General features: G+C 42.1%; 1 protein-coding gene across 1 annotated transcript in view; it reads right to left on the minus strand.

Moving 5' to 3' along the window:
• Window positions 1–2,597, minus strand: part of LOC139686371 (acetylcholine receptor subunit alpha-L1-like) — a 69,079-nt gene extending 66,482 nt beyond the window's left edge. Inside the window, exon 1 of the mRNA XM_071583559.1 lies at window positions 2,394–2,597. Within this exon, the coding sequence (XP_071439660.1) occupies window positions 2,394–2,475 (82 nt within the window). The 5' untranslated portion in view covers window positions 2,476–2,597. The remainder of the gene's footprint in view (window positions 1–2,393) is intronic.
• Between the last annotated feature and the right edge of the window lie 10,575 nt (window positions 2,598–13,172).

Raw genomic sequence — 13,172 nt, forward strand, 5'->3', positions numbered from 1 at the left:
TCGTGAGCGCAGAAGTATGGCGCGCCGACAACACGCGCGACAATTCCAACTACCCACGTGTGAAATAAAACAAAGCCAACAATCGTTATTTATGTCACCTGGTAGCTTAATTGAGGTAGGGTTAATTAGTATAAGGCTGATGATAGAGTTAATTAAGCTTGCGGCCAAATACCATAGTAAACCATAAACACAGTAATCAACCCGAAGGTCGGTTTTTGTTGGTGATGGTAGATTCTAGAGTTCACCCATTACAAAGCTTCATGGCATGTGAAATTCACACATCAGCGTAGGGGGGCCAGTTCCTTTCCCTGTCCCGGTTATGGTTTCCCAGGAAGATCTGGTACCCGAAAAATCACATAGCTTGGGTGGAGCTGCAGGTGCCCAAAGTGCCTTGCCCGGGAACCGAACCCGGGCCCCTCCGGTCAGCAGTCCAACGCTCTACCCCCTGGACTACCGTGACCCACAAATACCATAGTAAATAAGGGTAGATTCCACTGGATTACTCGTCATTCAGGGCAAGATCGTCAGGTGATATTGCCTTACAATGGAGCCATGGTCATGCGGAATGAAAATTCTTGTGGAATCTGCAAAGTTAGCCTTCCCTCATTTACTCCTAGTGTGAAATATTTCCACTAATAAACGCCTGAGATTGTCTGAAGATAAGATTGCTAAAAGCCGACTTCGCTTATATTCCGGGTCTCGTTTATGCAAAGATGAGTCACGCATCACATTTCGCATGAGTCGCATAAGTCTGCCGAATGTTTTCTTGTACGAAATGCTCTCAGATAAAATTCATTACGACTATGTACATTGCACAATCCAAAATAGAGAGACTGCACGAACACCAAACGCTCCATTTTGCATCGTAACCTAGCAGATATTAAACTAGGAGCCACGCTGAAAATGTGTCTCACCCGGGGGGCCATGATATTCAAACCGCTCTCCCGGTGAGACACGCGTAATCCCAAACCCGCCGCGGCAATATACGTATAAAGCCATCCCCTCACCACGAAGTTAATCGAAAGTGCCCAAAAATCAGACTAAAAATAAATTTCCCGGTCGAGGCGAATGATTTTTACACCCTGAAAGTGTTGCATTGAAAGACTAGAGAGAGTTTGCATCCAGCTTTCTTTACGATCTTTCCAAAAATGTCCCGCTAGTCTGAGAAATTAAGTTCTCATTTAAGCACGGTGCATTTTAATAAAACCATTTTCATAACAGACGCGTATTTGATTTGCCTGAATTCCTAGTCATGGCTTCACGATGATGCGCGGTGGTTTTAAAATTGCGAGCGCCCGTCACCCCTGGCCGCTACTCGCCAAAGAACCTTCACCCAGACCTTTCCCCCCAAGAGCACGCGATCCGGACCGTGGAGCAAGCAAATGAAGGGCGCTACAGCCACACACAGACGACACACCCCTTCCCTTTCACACCCGCCTCACCCCCAGATTTCTCATACGAACTACAGCCGATGCTCAAATAGGACCGATGAATTGCCTAGCAGTTTCACACGAACATTTTTGCGTTCCGCTGCAAATTCTTTCTCTCTACCGGGACTACGGCTTCCAAAATGCGAGGATTTGCGATAGGAAGTGGAAAGTTCAACCCCTCAGATGTCATAAGATGAACTTACTATGACATCACCACCAGCTTTAAATGAATATATTATAACAGTATTATCCCAACGTGAGAGTGTCAGAACGAGAACATTGCGTAAGAAACAATGCCCTAATTAAAGGCCTACGATAAATGTCCTCAATAGGCTAACCACTGCCAGCTTTCACAATTTTGATACCCTTCCCCCTTGGAGCAATCAACATAAATACCTGTAGATGAAGGGAAATATACGTTCCGACTACTTAGGATACCTTGCAGTACCATTTTGTGAGCAAGGTCGTAAATATCTTTCTCATCGCAGGTAATAAAATCTGGGGGGCGAGGTAAACACTTCGCAGATAAGTACGCAGCTTGATTTCGCACTACCATATTGCAACTTTTATGGAGAATATTCCCCATTCCGACATGGGTAACAAAATAGGAGTTAGAACCATTCAACGTTATGACGGATCCCGCGATTCTCGGGATAATCGAGGAACTACGTAAGTTAGGGGTCTGGATGTTGGAAGCGTAACACGGAATGGAACTTCAGCTACACAGTGCGAGGCTCGATTCCTGCGTAGAGCGAGAGCTCCAGGACGGAGGGGGGAAGGTGACGACGGCAATTCTCACCCCCTTCACCCACCCGCGCCCGGGCGAAATCACGCTCGGTCATCGCAACGAGCGACGCCGATCGCATCAGCAGCCTGCGTGATGGATCGAAAAAGGTCGCTCCGGGTGCGGAGCTCCCAGTGATGTTGTTCGGGCAGAGGCGCACCGAAGGCAGACTCACTCACCGCCGGGCCGGACGTCTTCGGCCTCGGACATGGCCGACGGGGCGAGGAGGCAGAGCAGGCTGATGAGGAAGCGCGGGTCCATGGCGAGGCTGGGATGCGGCGAGAGACACTCCCCTCCGCCAGATCCTCGGGTGAGTCCCACAGGCGACTAGTCGAGCGCTGAGCCGAGCGAGCGAGGAGACGCGGCGGGAACAAACTAGAAGGCGATCGTCCGTCGACTGGAAGAGGTGACGTCCCGGAACTGCCGCCGCTGCTGCTGGAGGGGAGGCACCGTCGCCCTGGAAGGGGGAGGGGAGGGGGCACGTGGCAACGTCGAATGGCCTGAGAGGATTCGACCCTGACGGACAGATTTGAGACCCTTTCTCCGATCCCGCCCCGCAGTCGCGGGTGCATAGCAAGTCGCTCACTTGAGCGCTCGAGGATGGGCCAGTCTAGAGGAAAAAACGCAAGAATCCTGTGGGACCGAGTCATGAGAGTTATTGAGGACCCTATCCATTGGATCTGTCCAGCTCCCAGGGCATTTTCTTTCATATAACTGCAGAAGGGAAAGAATTTAGAGTTAGCTGGCATTCAAATGTTAAAGTCTTCCACAAGAATAGAGGGAAGGCAGTATAATTGTAGTTGCTGGTGATATTAACGCGACATCAACTAATTAGTGTATCTAATAGATGGAAAAACTAGTTTAAAACCGTGATTAATGCGAAAACTTCTTAGTTTATTCCCAAAGTACTAGTTGAAACGAGTAATTAAATCGCCAACACGAGGCCATAGCATAATCGACGTGTTTGTGAACAATACACCAGAGATGTCACATCGGAGAGGTAATTTTTGAAAAATTTACAATCCGATTTCAAATTTTTGAAATAGTGCTATCTGAGATCGCAATGTCTCCCCGCTACGTCTTCGATTTTGTTGACAGAAATCTTCAAGACTGGCTTCATGCCTTCTAATTGAATACCTTTTATTGATGGTGAAGATTTTCATCAAAAGCCACCTTTGGTTTCCCATTCGAATCATGTTCACCCAGTGTAAAGTCTTCTCCTCTTTGGAAGAAATTAAGGAGCCAGGCGATTATGATAAGCATGCCCAAAATAGTTTGCGTTCACTAATCACTCGTGTTCACTGTCTTACCAGGATGAAGCTGGGTGCTCCACAAAACCACATGCTACTACTCACATACAAGGTTTGTATAAAAAGTATCGGTGACAATGTTTTTCTGACCTGTGCGTGAAGTGCTAAATTCAGAACGTCGGTTAAGTCTGAGCATGCCGCAGATCGCATTGGCACTGATAATATTACAGTGTACACCATTATTATTGAAAATTTGGCGATGCAAAAGATATGCGCTAAACTCGTCCCGTGTGCCTGCTTCCAAGGTAATCCTGGAAACCTGGCGAAAAACGGCATCGCAGCGATTCCCGAACCCCCTTACAGTCCCGACTTGACACCAGCAGATTATTTTGTATTCCCAAAAATAAAATCCTCCCTCAAAGGACACCACCATGGTACCCTAAGTACCGTCAAAGAAGCTTGTAAGCTTACCCTTGAGGACCTTCCGGAATCCGCCTACCAAGGAACCTTCGAGTCGTGGAAAAACCGCCGTCAAAAGTGCCTCGACATAAAGGTATGTACCTTGAAGGATTCTGAGGTATTGTAGCAATATCTGAAATAAATCTATTTTTCCGAAACTTTTCTCGATACTTTTTATATAAACCATGTGTGTGAGAGCTGCTATAGCTGAAATTTATATAAGAGGCAAGAGGCTTTGGAGATTCATTACATAGCTTACATTTCCGCTTAGGATTACCCATCATGCCTGTTTATCCGAAACCCGCCCACTTGCACCATTCGAGTCGCAAGCAGGTTTTTTTAAGGCCGGAAATTAGAATTAAACTTAAAAAAGTGCGCAGTAATGAATTTTTGGAGAAAGAGCAATTCCCTCCCGAAAGACTAATGCCTCGGGAACACCGAAATGGAATGGGTAGACTCAATTAAATACCTAGGAGTTACCCTTACTCGCCACCTCTCCTGGGTGGAACACAAACGGGGAATATGTGGACAAGCTATCGAATTAGGATTTTTTAGAAAAGAAATTGGTAAATGTGATGAAAAGTCCAAAGAGAAATGTTATCTTTCGCTGGTTAGGCATCATTTAGAATATACTACAAGTATATGAGAACCTCACGAAGTTGGATTGATTGCCGAATTGGATCGCGTGCAGTTTAGAGGAACTAGATTTTTGAAACGTTGTTGTGGTAAAGTATCCAAAATATTAGAGGATCTAGGATGGGAAAAACTCACGGAGAGAAGGTTAAATTAGAGATTGAAGCTCTTGTATTTATTTGAAGGACGTCTCTTTAGCAGTGATGCTTAAAATGTATTATTAGCCCAAATTGTACTACGGTAGGTTGATCACGTGAATAAAATTAGAGAGAGAAAGTGTAGAACAGGTAGATTTAAAATGTCATTTTTTCCACGAACTATAATGGACCAAAATAACATTTTCCGATCGCGGTAGGGTCATTTTCGTGTCAAAATTTAGTCTGGTGTGTAGTCACCCCCTGCCACACACCCTAGCAGTGGCTTGCAGGGTACTATAATATCTAATATCCAAAATATCTCTATCTCTCGTATCTTCTATCATAGAATTACAGCTCCAAAATATCTAAAAGTACATTTCTGATTTGTATAACACACCATCAAACATCCTACATACTGAACATCTTCCCATTTATGACTCTTATGACAAGTGCCATGTTACCCTGCACAAAAAATTGACCAGAACAAGAGTATCAATTTATGCATCGTCTAGTTCTGTACATACGATAAAAGATTAAAAAAAGGTTTATGGAAGACGCCAAATTTCCCTTGCCTGAGGAAAGCTCCACCTTTGCCAACCTCGCGCAAATAAAGCTCTCTGTTTTTTCAATGCTCCATAATTAATAAAAAGTGTACTCTTTCAAAGAAAAACCAATGTTATTTTGACCTACATTTACGGTATATTCCCGCCATGGCGATTATTCTTCCGCTGGTTGCCACGCTACCAACATTTGGAATAATGGGGTCGCAATACGGCATGTATTGCGGACGGTACAAAATGCCTATTGACTTTGATGTTAACGCGATAACTTGAAGAAGTTTGCTTCCCCTCATTTTTCTTCTTATATTATTGATCAAATATGAAATAATTCAACTCATTGCCTCTCAAATTATTCGTCTAGGCTATTTAATTATTGGAAGAAATAGAAACAATAAAACAATGTTAGCGAAAAGTCCAAAATAATTTTAAGGTGAAAATACTTCGAAAAACGGTGCTATGCACAAGAGAATACCTCAATATCATTTATCTACATCTTATTATATCGAGTCTTTTTCATCTTGTGTTACATGCTACATTTAAAGTGGAACAGCGTAGAATAGAAGCCATTGAAACATTGTGCTGGAGGAGAATGCTGAAGATTAAATGGACAGACAAAATAAGGAACGAGGAAGTCACACGTATATAGAAGAGCAGAAGAGGATAGGGCCACATGGAGAACTCTACGGCCAAGAAGAAATAGATGGATTGGACACACATTGAGGCACAATGGACTGATTAGGAATATAATAGAAGGGAAGATTCCACGAGGAAGACCAAGAGACATGTACATAGGACGAATCAAGAAGGACGTAAAACAGAGAAGGTATCAAGGATTGAGAGAATTGACATTGAATAGAGTAGAATGGAGGGCTACAATAAACCAATCCTAGGATTGAAATACGGATGATGATATTTATATTTCGGTACTATGATCTCAAAATTATGGTGATTAGGTGGGCAGATCGGGATTTAGGGAGGGTGGACAAGTTTTTTCGGGAGAGTAGAGAAGATGTTGATGACGCCGAACGTTCAGGATGCCCTTCGACCTCAAAAAGAGACGAAAATCTTGAACGAGAAAAGGCTATGTTGGGCAAGGATCGCAAATAAAGTTTTCGCATTGTTTCTGATGAACTTGACGCCCCTGAAAGTGATGTTTATCGACTTTTGACCGAAAACCATGGGCATGAGAAACGTGTGTGTGAAGTTGGTGCCGCGAGTGCTCCCGGACAAACGAAAGGAAACTCGCACGCGGATCTGCCAAGAGCTTCTATACCATGCGAGTGAGGATCCAAATTTTTTAGACTACTACATCAGACTTCTTCCTCTTCCTCCCACTCAGATCCGCGCTGAAAGGACGTCACCACGGCTCGGTGAAAGCGTTACAGCCATTATGCGGGAGCTTAGTAGCATTCCGGGCGCCACCTTCCAGAATGTGTGCGAGGTGTGGAAAACCCACTGGCAACGCTGTGTGGACGAACAGGGGTACTACTTTGAAGACTTTTGAATGAATGTCTATATTCTAACAAGTTATTTTTAATCGAATCAGTACTACTACCTTTTAAGACAGACCTTGTATCTCAAAAAAATATAATGAACAATATCATAAATATGACTCCTGGCAACTACGAACTCGGCCAACTGAACCCTGTGTCGTTGCGAACAGAGGGAGAGGCAAGGCTTTCGCGTAAACGGATATTTAGAAGATATCAAAGTGAAAACTTTGATATGGAGCTTGGTTTCTTTGTACAGTGTGGAAACATGCTCTTTAATAATAGGCATAGATTTGGTGTCTTTGGAGAGGATGTATTAAAGTATTGAAATGATAAAATGGGAGGAAAGGAAAACAAAGGAAATATTAAGAATGGTTTGGGAGGAGAGAAATTGCTGGGAGAAATCCAAAGACGGTAGGAAAGTGGATGCACAGAATTTTAATGTTAGCACGATGTTACACATATTAAAATAAGATTGTGATGGAGGGGAGAACATTTTCTCACCCTGCTAAGGCAGTACTTATATATAAATTTGTTATTATTGGTATTAGGTCGTTGAAGTTGTAAATTTTAGCGCTACAGTTTCAAATTTACAAATGACTTTGGAGATTATCCATCTTTCAGCTAAATTGGCCTACGATTTCTTTTCTAAAATAGCTATTCAGTATTGCCCAAAAACCAAATGGTACGAACTCGTAGGGGATGTGTGGGTACAATGGGAGACTGAAGCGATTTCTGGAACGTGACTCTTGAAATTATGGATTTCATTTAGATTTAGAAAATGATGGTTTGAGTTGGGGAAAAGGTTACATATATAGTTAGATCCCTATTAAGAGAGTCGTCATAACCCTACGAGAATCGTCATAAACGATAAACAGAGAGATAGATAACATTTCGAAATGCTTTGTCTTCGTTGAAGTCCATTGAGCAAAAGAAAAAAAGACAAAAAAATTATACATAAATTTAATTTGTATAAAAAAATCAAAGAAATATAAAAATACAGGGCCGTTTGATGGACGGTTTGCTTAAACTATAAGAGTATAGACTGAAATAAAAACAAACAGCAATACACTGGAGCCTCGCTCAATGAGTATAATTTGTTCTAGAAACTTTCTTGTGCAGCAAAACACTCATTAAGTGGGACAGATTTTCCCATAAATATTAATGTAAAATATGAAAATGCGCTCCATGCCGAAAAAAATAAATTATGTCCAAGATTTTCTCAACGAAAATTATATCTATATTACTTAGAATGTACCACGTAACACTTTCCTATGCCTTCCCATGATCTCCACATCAAATTAAGCCCGCTCTCCTGGGCTAAACTCTTCTTGAAGGCTCGTGGAGTGTCCAAAAGGTATAAAAGGAGGTTTTCAATTTTCAAATTCCTCCATGCATTGGCACAAAATAGTAGACTGAAATGGTCTTTGGTTGGCTCGAGGCCGGGCAATGCACCCTCCTCTGCTGTTATATTGGGCTCTTTGCTTCAGCAACTTTTCCAGAAGAAATCTATCGCCTCACAATTCAAAATCTGTTGCGGCAGATAACCCTTACAATCTACGAGCTTCTTGAAGTCACTGATGAAGTTTTCTGATGCCTTTGAGTTGGAGCGCGCTGCTTCTTCATGCCTTACAATGCCGAGGATGCCGGTTCTTCTTTAAAAACTTCTCCAACCACGCATGGATTCCCTCAGATACTTCTTTGGCTATTGATGATCCTGGTGTCTTTTTGACGAGGTTGGCAAAACTCACTTTTGCCTTCTCACAAAGGATCTTCTCATTAATAGTGTCACATTTCAGTTGCTTTTCGATCATCCATATGAGAAGCAACCATTCAACATCATTGAGATTATGTAACCATTGCATATACTCGTATATTCTTATCACATCCTTAGAAACATCTCTTTACTTAATTTTATCCTTTTTCTTGAGGATAGAGTTCAAATCCTTGATGGCGACTTATTGTATGTGTAAGCTAGATGAGCCACGCTCACACCTCGTTCTTGCTTTTCACTATTTTACTCTTAATTTATACGGTTATTTTTATTCTCTTTTGGCTGTCTCCTAGCGAATTTTTTGTTTCGGAGACATTTTTTAAACTACGCAGAAAACATTATTAAGCTTTGCACAAAAAAATCATAAATAATATGTCTTGGTAAAATACGTTATTACCTGCGGCATTACAATGCTACCGGAACGAGTGCCAAACACAAACTGAAGCAGGAGGCATGCAATCATTCCGGGAATTCCCCTCTCCTCGTCACTCGTCCCGCAAAGAGACGATCGTTAAGCGAATTACTTAACTATACAAGGTACTCGTTAAGCAAGGTTCACTGCACTTTCCGCAGTTGTAGTTAAAGATCGACATACTATCTCATACAAAAAAACTTATATTTCTAGTCATTCATCATTTCCACAGTGAACGAATGTGCATTTAAATTATAAACTATTTCACCTGTTTCGAGGAAGATTTATATCTGATTCATTCACTCTTGAATCAAGGATTAATATATTTATATAGAGTTTTGAAAATTACCCTCCAGCGGAGGGACAATAAATTATTACAAATAACTCCGCATTGGAAAAGGAAGATTAACGGCGTACTTGTGAGAATCCTGTACAGTTTGCTCGTGTTTGGATTGCTCCGAATCTCATCTCATGATGCAGAATTAAAACGCTAAATCTATATAAATATTAGCTACCAGCGAATAATTATGGAATACGTACACGCGATAGACTTGTGACGACCATAATTCTTGGAGCATGTACACTTCATTACAACAACTAACAACATAAATCAATATTGGTTATAGCATTGACACAATGTAACAGATACGCGGGGTATGTGAATACGGGCAACTCTAAATTTTTCTCTAAAGTTTAGACCTAAATTTTCCCGCATCCTCCGCTCTTATATGTTTTAATGGGTCTTTCGCCCCCCCCCATATAAAGGGTCTTTCCTTCTCATCAACTCCCAAAGTAAACCAATTCACCACCATCACTGACGTCGGAAACTTTGGTCAATACCTCAGATGTAAATTATTATGGAGCAAACACCCCTCCCCTCAGCAGTAACCAAATCCTATACACATCCTGGAATTCTTTCTCAGCTCTCCCACTTAACAATCCCGTACACAGATGCCATCAACTTCTCCGTACACTTTATCTCCAGTCCTTCATTTACTAATTCTTTTAAACCAAAAAAGTCTCTCCATTGAAGAGTCCACGGACGTGAAAAGGCTGAATAATCATCCAGATTAAACTGCGTAAAGCATATATAAATACTCAGCTAATTAAGGTTCTACTTCTGTCGCTGATTCGGAATAGATTGCATCATACATGCATATTATTATGTACGAGGGTCATCCGGAAAGTAGTACCCGTTCGTGAAATAAAGACACAAAAGTAAATATTAACAAACATAAAAAATTTTATTTGAAAGAGGATACTTTAAACTACTTCTCAACATAATCTCCAAGCAAATTAAGGCATTTGTCATAACGTGTGACAAGTTTCTGTATTCCTGCTGCATAGTCCTTCGCCGCCAGCTCATTGAGATACGCGAGGGACCCATCTTGCACAAATTTTTGCATAATGCAGATGGTGTTTAACAATTTCATGAACAATTGTTCGAGAAACATTGGGAAAATGCTCACAGATGTCATCAATTGTGACGCGCCGATCGTTCCTCACGAATTCGTCAACTGAGCTCACCAGTTGGTCTGTAATGACAGACGGTCTCCCCGAACGCTCATCGTCGTGTGTGTTCCCCCTCCCCATGTTGAAGTTGCGACACCACCGCCGAACAGACGACTCGTCCATTACATTGTCTCCATACACCTCCTTTAATTGGCGATGAATATCACATGGGCGAACGTTTCTTGCATTGAGGAATTTAATCACTGCCCTCACTTCACAACTGGCGGCGTTCTCAATTTTTTTAAACATTGTAAACAATCACAGAAACAACACAGGCAATGCTAGCGTCACGCAACTTGGCTCAGAGAAGGCAGACAAGCCACTGAAGCTATCTGACCTCGTCCAGCGGCTACTCGCGTCGTCAGCACTTCATGCGGCACGAACGGGTACTACTTTCCGGATGACCCTCGTATTTACGAAGCCACTTGGCTGATTTCCGAATTTTCCAACGATAAACCTTACAGATACACACACCATACAGTTATTAAGACCAGTAACCAGCCTTCCACAAATATATCACAAACATTTCCCTTCTCTTCATCCCATCCCCAAGCAACACAAGTCTATACCCTTCCTAAAATACACGAATGCCAAAATATCTGCCACCGCATAGTTTAATCATATATCTCCTTAACAGAATTAATTTTGGTCCTTAAGAAATTCTACATTTAACCCATTATCCATGACTTAACTTCCTTTTTTAAACACCCACCGTTTCCTTGGACCGCCCATCCCAATTTTCCACCCTCAACCGAAGGCCTCCTCTCTCCCCTTAGTAAACGGCCCTCCCCCACGTCCCTGGGGCTAACCTCCTTCAAGATCCCGCCAATTTCTCCACCCACAATTACTTTCTAATAACGATAGCCAAAACCTCCAACGAAAAAGTTGGGAAGCAAATTCATTCCCTTATGCGCCAATCTTTATCACGGCCTCGTCGAAGAAAATCTTCTTACTACCAGTTTCTAAAACCCCCCTCATGGCTTGGGTATATTGACGAAATTTTCCTCCTTTTCTGACAACTCTTGATTCCCATAATGACTTTATTCCCCCTGTAAATACCATATCTTCTCTCTCTTTCACCACCCAACTCTTAATTATCTTCCTGAGAATACTGATGGCACATAACATTCACTTAGGCCGTGTCAACCCTAACGACAAATAACGATGCTTAATTTAAACAGGTCCCACCCTTCACACACCTAAAGCTCTACTCCCTTTCTATCCAAGGTCACCGTATATGCCACAACCTGGCTGCCTCAACTCTTTTCTTTCCGGTCAACATACTTCTCTTCTCCTCTGCAAATATCCAGATTCACTTCTAGCCAATAGAAATCCTTAGGAACTTCCGCATTATCACTCCTTTTCCCATAAGTCACCGGGGCAATCTTTCTATCTGCCACACTTACTTCCCTGGCTGTCCATCCTTCCAGGCTTTTCTCAAATATCTTTCCCATCGGATACGCAGGCGTCCATAAGTTACCTGGGGACGCAAATGTAGCACAATTGACTGGAGAACTCGGCTGGAAAACGAGGGGTCCAGGTTCGAATCTCAATCGTGGCCAATGACTTATGATCTCTTAAATTCTGGCGGGTGAAAATAGTTACCCTTTCCGCATTTTCCGATGTTTCTTGGAATTGATCTAAGAAATGTTTTGGACGAGTTCGGTATAATTAGCAGTGGCATACAAGAACAAGAAATGCGTTAGGAAGTGAAGCTTTCGCAAGAAGGAAGCTGAATAAAGATGTGCAGAAAAGGTTAGTGAAACTTTGATTTGCAGCGTAATTCGTTTAAGTCGGGGAAATTTGAAGCAAGGGGACAGACGCACATAAAGTGAAAGTGACGGAGAGCCAAACAAGCGGAGAAGTACTAGACGTATGGTAGGGGAGGTGAGAGGGTTGCTAGCAGAAATACCTACAAAGGAGAGAAGGAAATTTGATGCTGAGTAGAGAGGGGAGAATTATGGGCAAGCGAGGTGGGTAGGAGGAGGAATAGGATAGATGGGCATTTTGGACGGAATGAAAGGAGGAAGGGAGTACGCGATATTGAAGAAGTTTTCACTGTAGTGTATTGGGCACGTTGTGTAGTCTGACGTGAGGATTTGAAATGTAGCGGTGGATGGCCTCCAATTTCATCTAAAACTGAGCTGAATCGGTACAATTCAATCGGTAGACCTATTTGTAGACAGCAGGGTCTTTGGAAAATGAGTCCTCCACTTTCTCTGGAAGGGGGGGGGGCGTGGTGTTTCTGCGCGGAGCTGGGCTTGACCAGTTTTTTCGTAAGAGCTTAGTTTATCAGATGACACCCACGGTTAGGATGATTCATTTTTCATCAAGAGCAAAGAAATTTTATTTTTGTTATCTTTTCTTATTTTTATAATTGTAAACAAGTTGAAAATAATTAGACATCGTTAAGTTTTATGTAAAAGAGCGAGAAATTAATTTTTAAATCAGACGCAACGGTAATTATGGGGTGGAAATAATTTCCCATGTACATTCGCAATTGTGAGCGACATATCAGTTACAATAGTAATTTAATTATAAATCGAAAAAACAGTTCAATGCTTGAAACCCTTTTACACAAATCAAACGTCATACGCCTACGCAACTTATCGAAGGCAAATGGCACATTAATATATTGCTCGTGTTAAAAATTAATTATAAAATCGGGAGGCATTTGGCTAGTCCGTGCCAAAGGCGGCAAAATATGCGTTTCTTCGTAAGAGAGGCAGAT

This window comes from Hetaerina americana, unplaced genomic scaffold (assembly GCF_022747635.1).
Source record: "Hetaerina americana unplaced genomic scaffold, ioHetAmer1.1.p SCAF_14, whole genome shotgun sequence".
Lineage (NCBI taxonomy): Eukaryota > Metazoa > Arthropoda > Insecta > Odonata > Calopterygidae > Hetaerina > Hetaerina americana.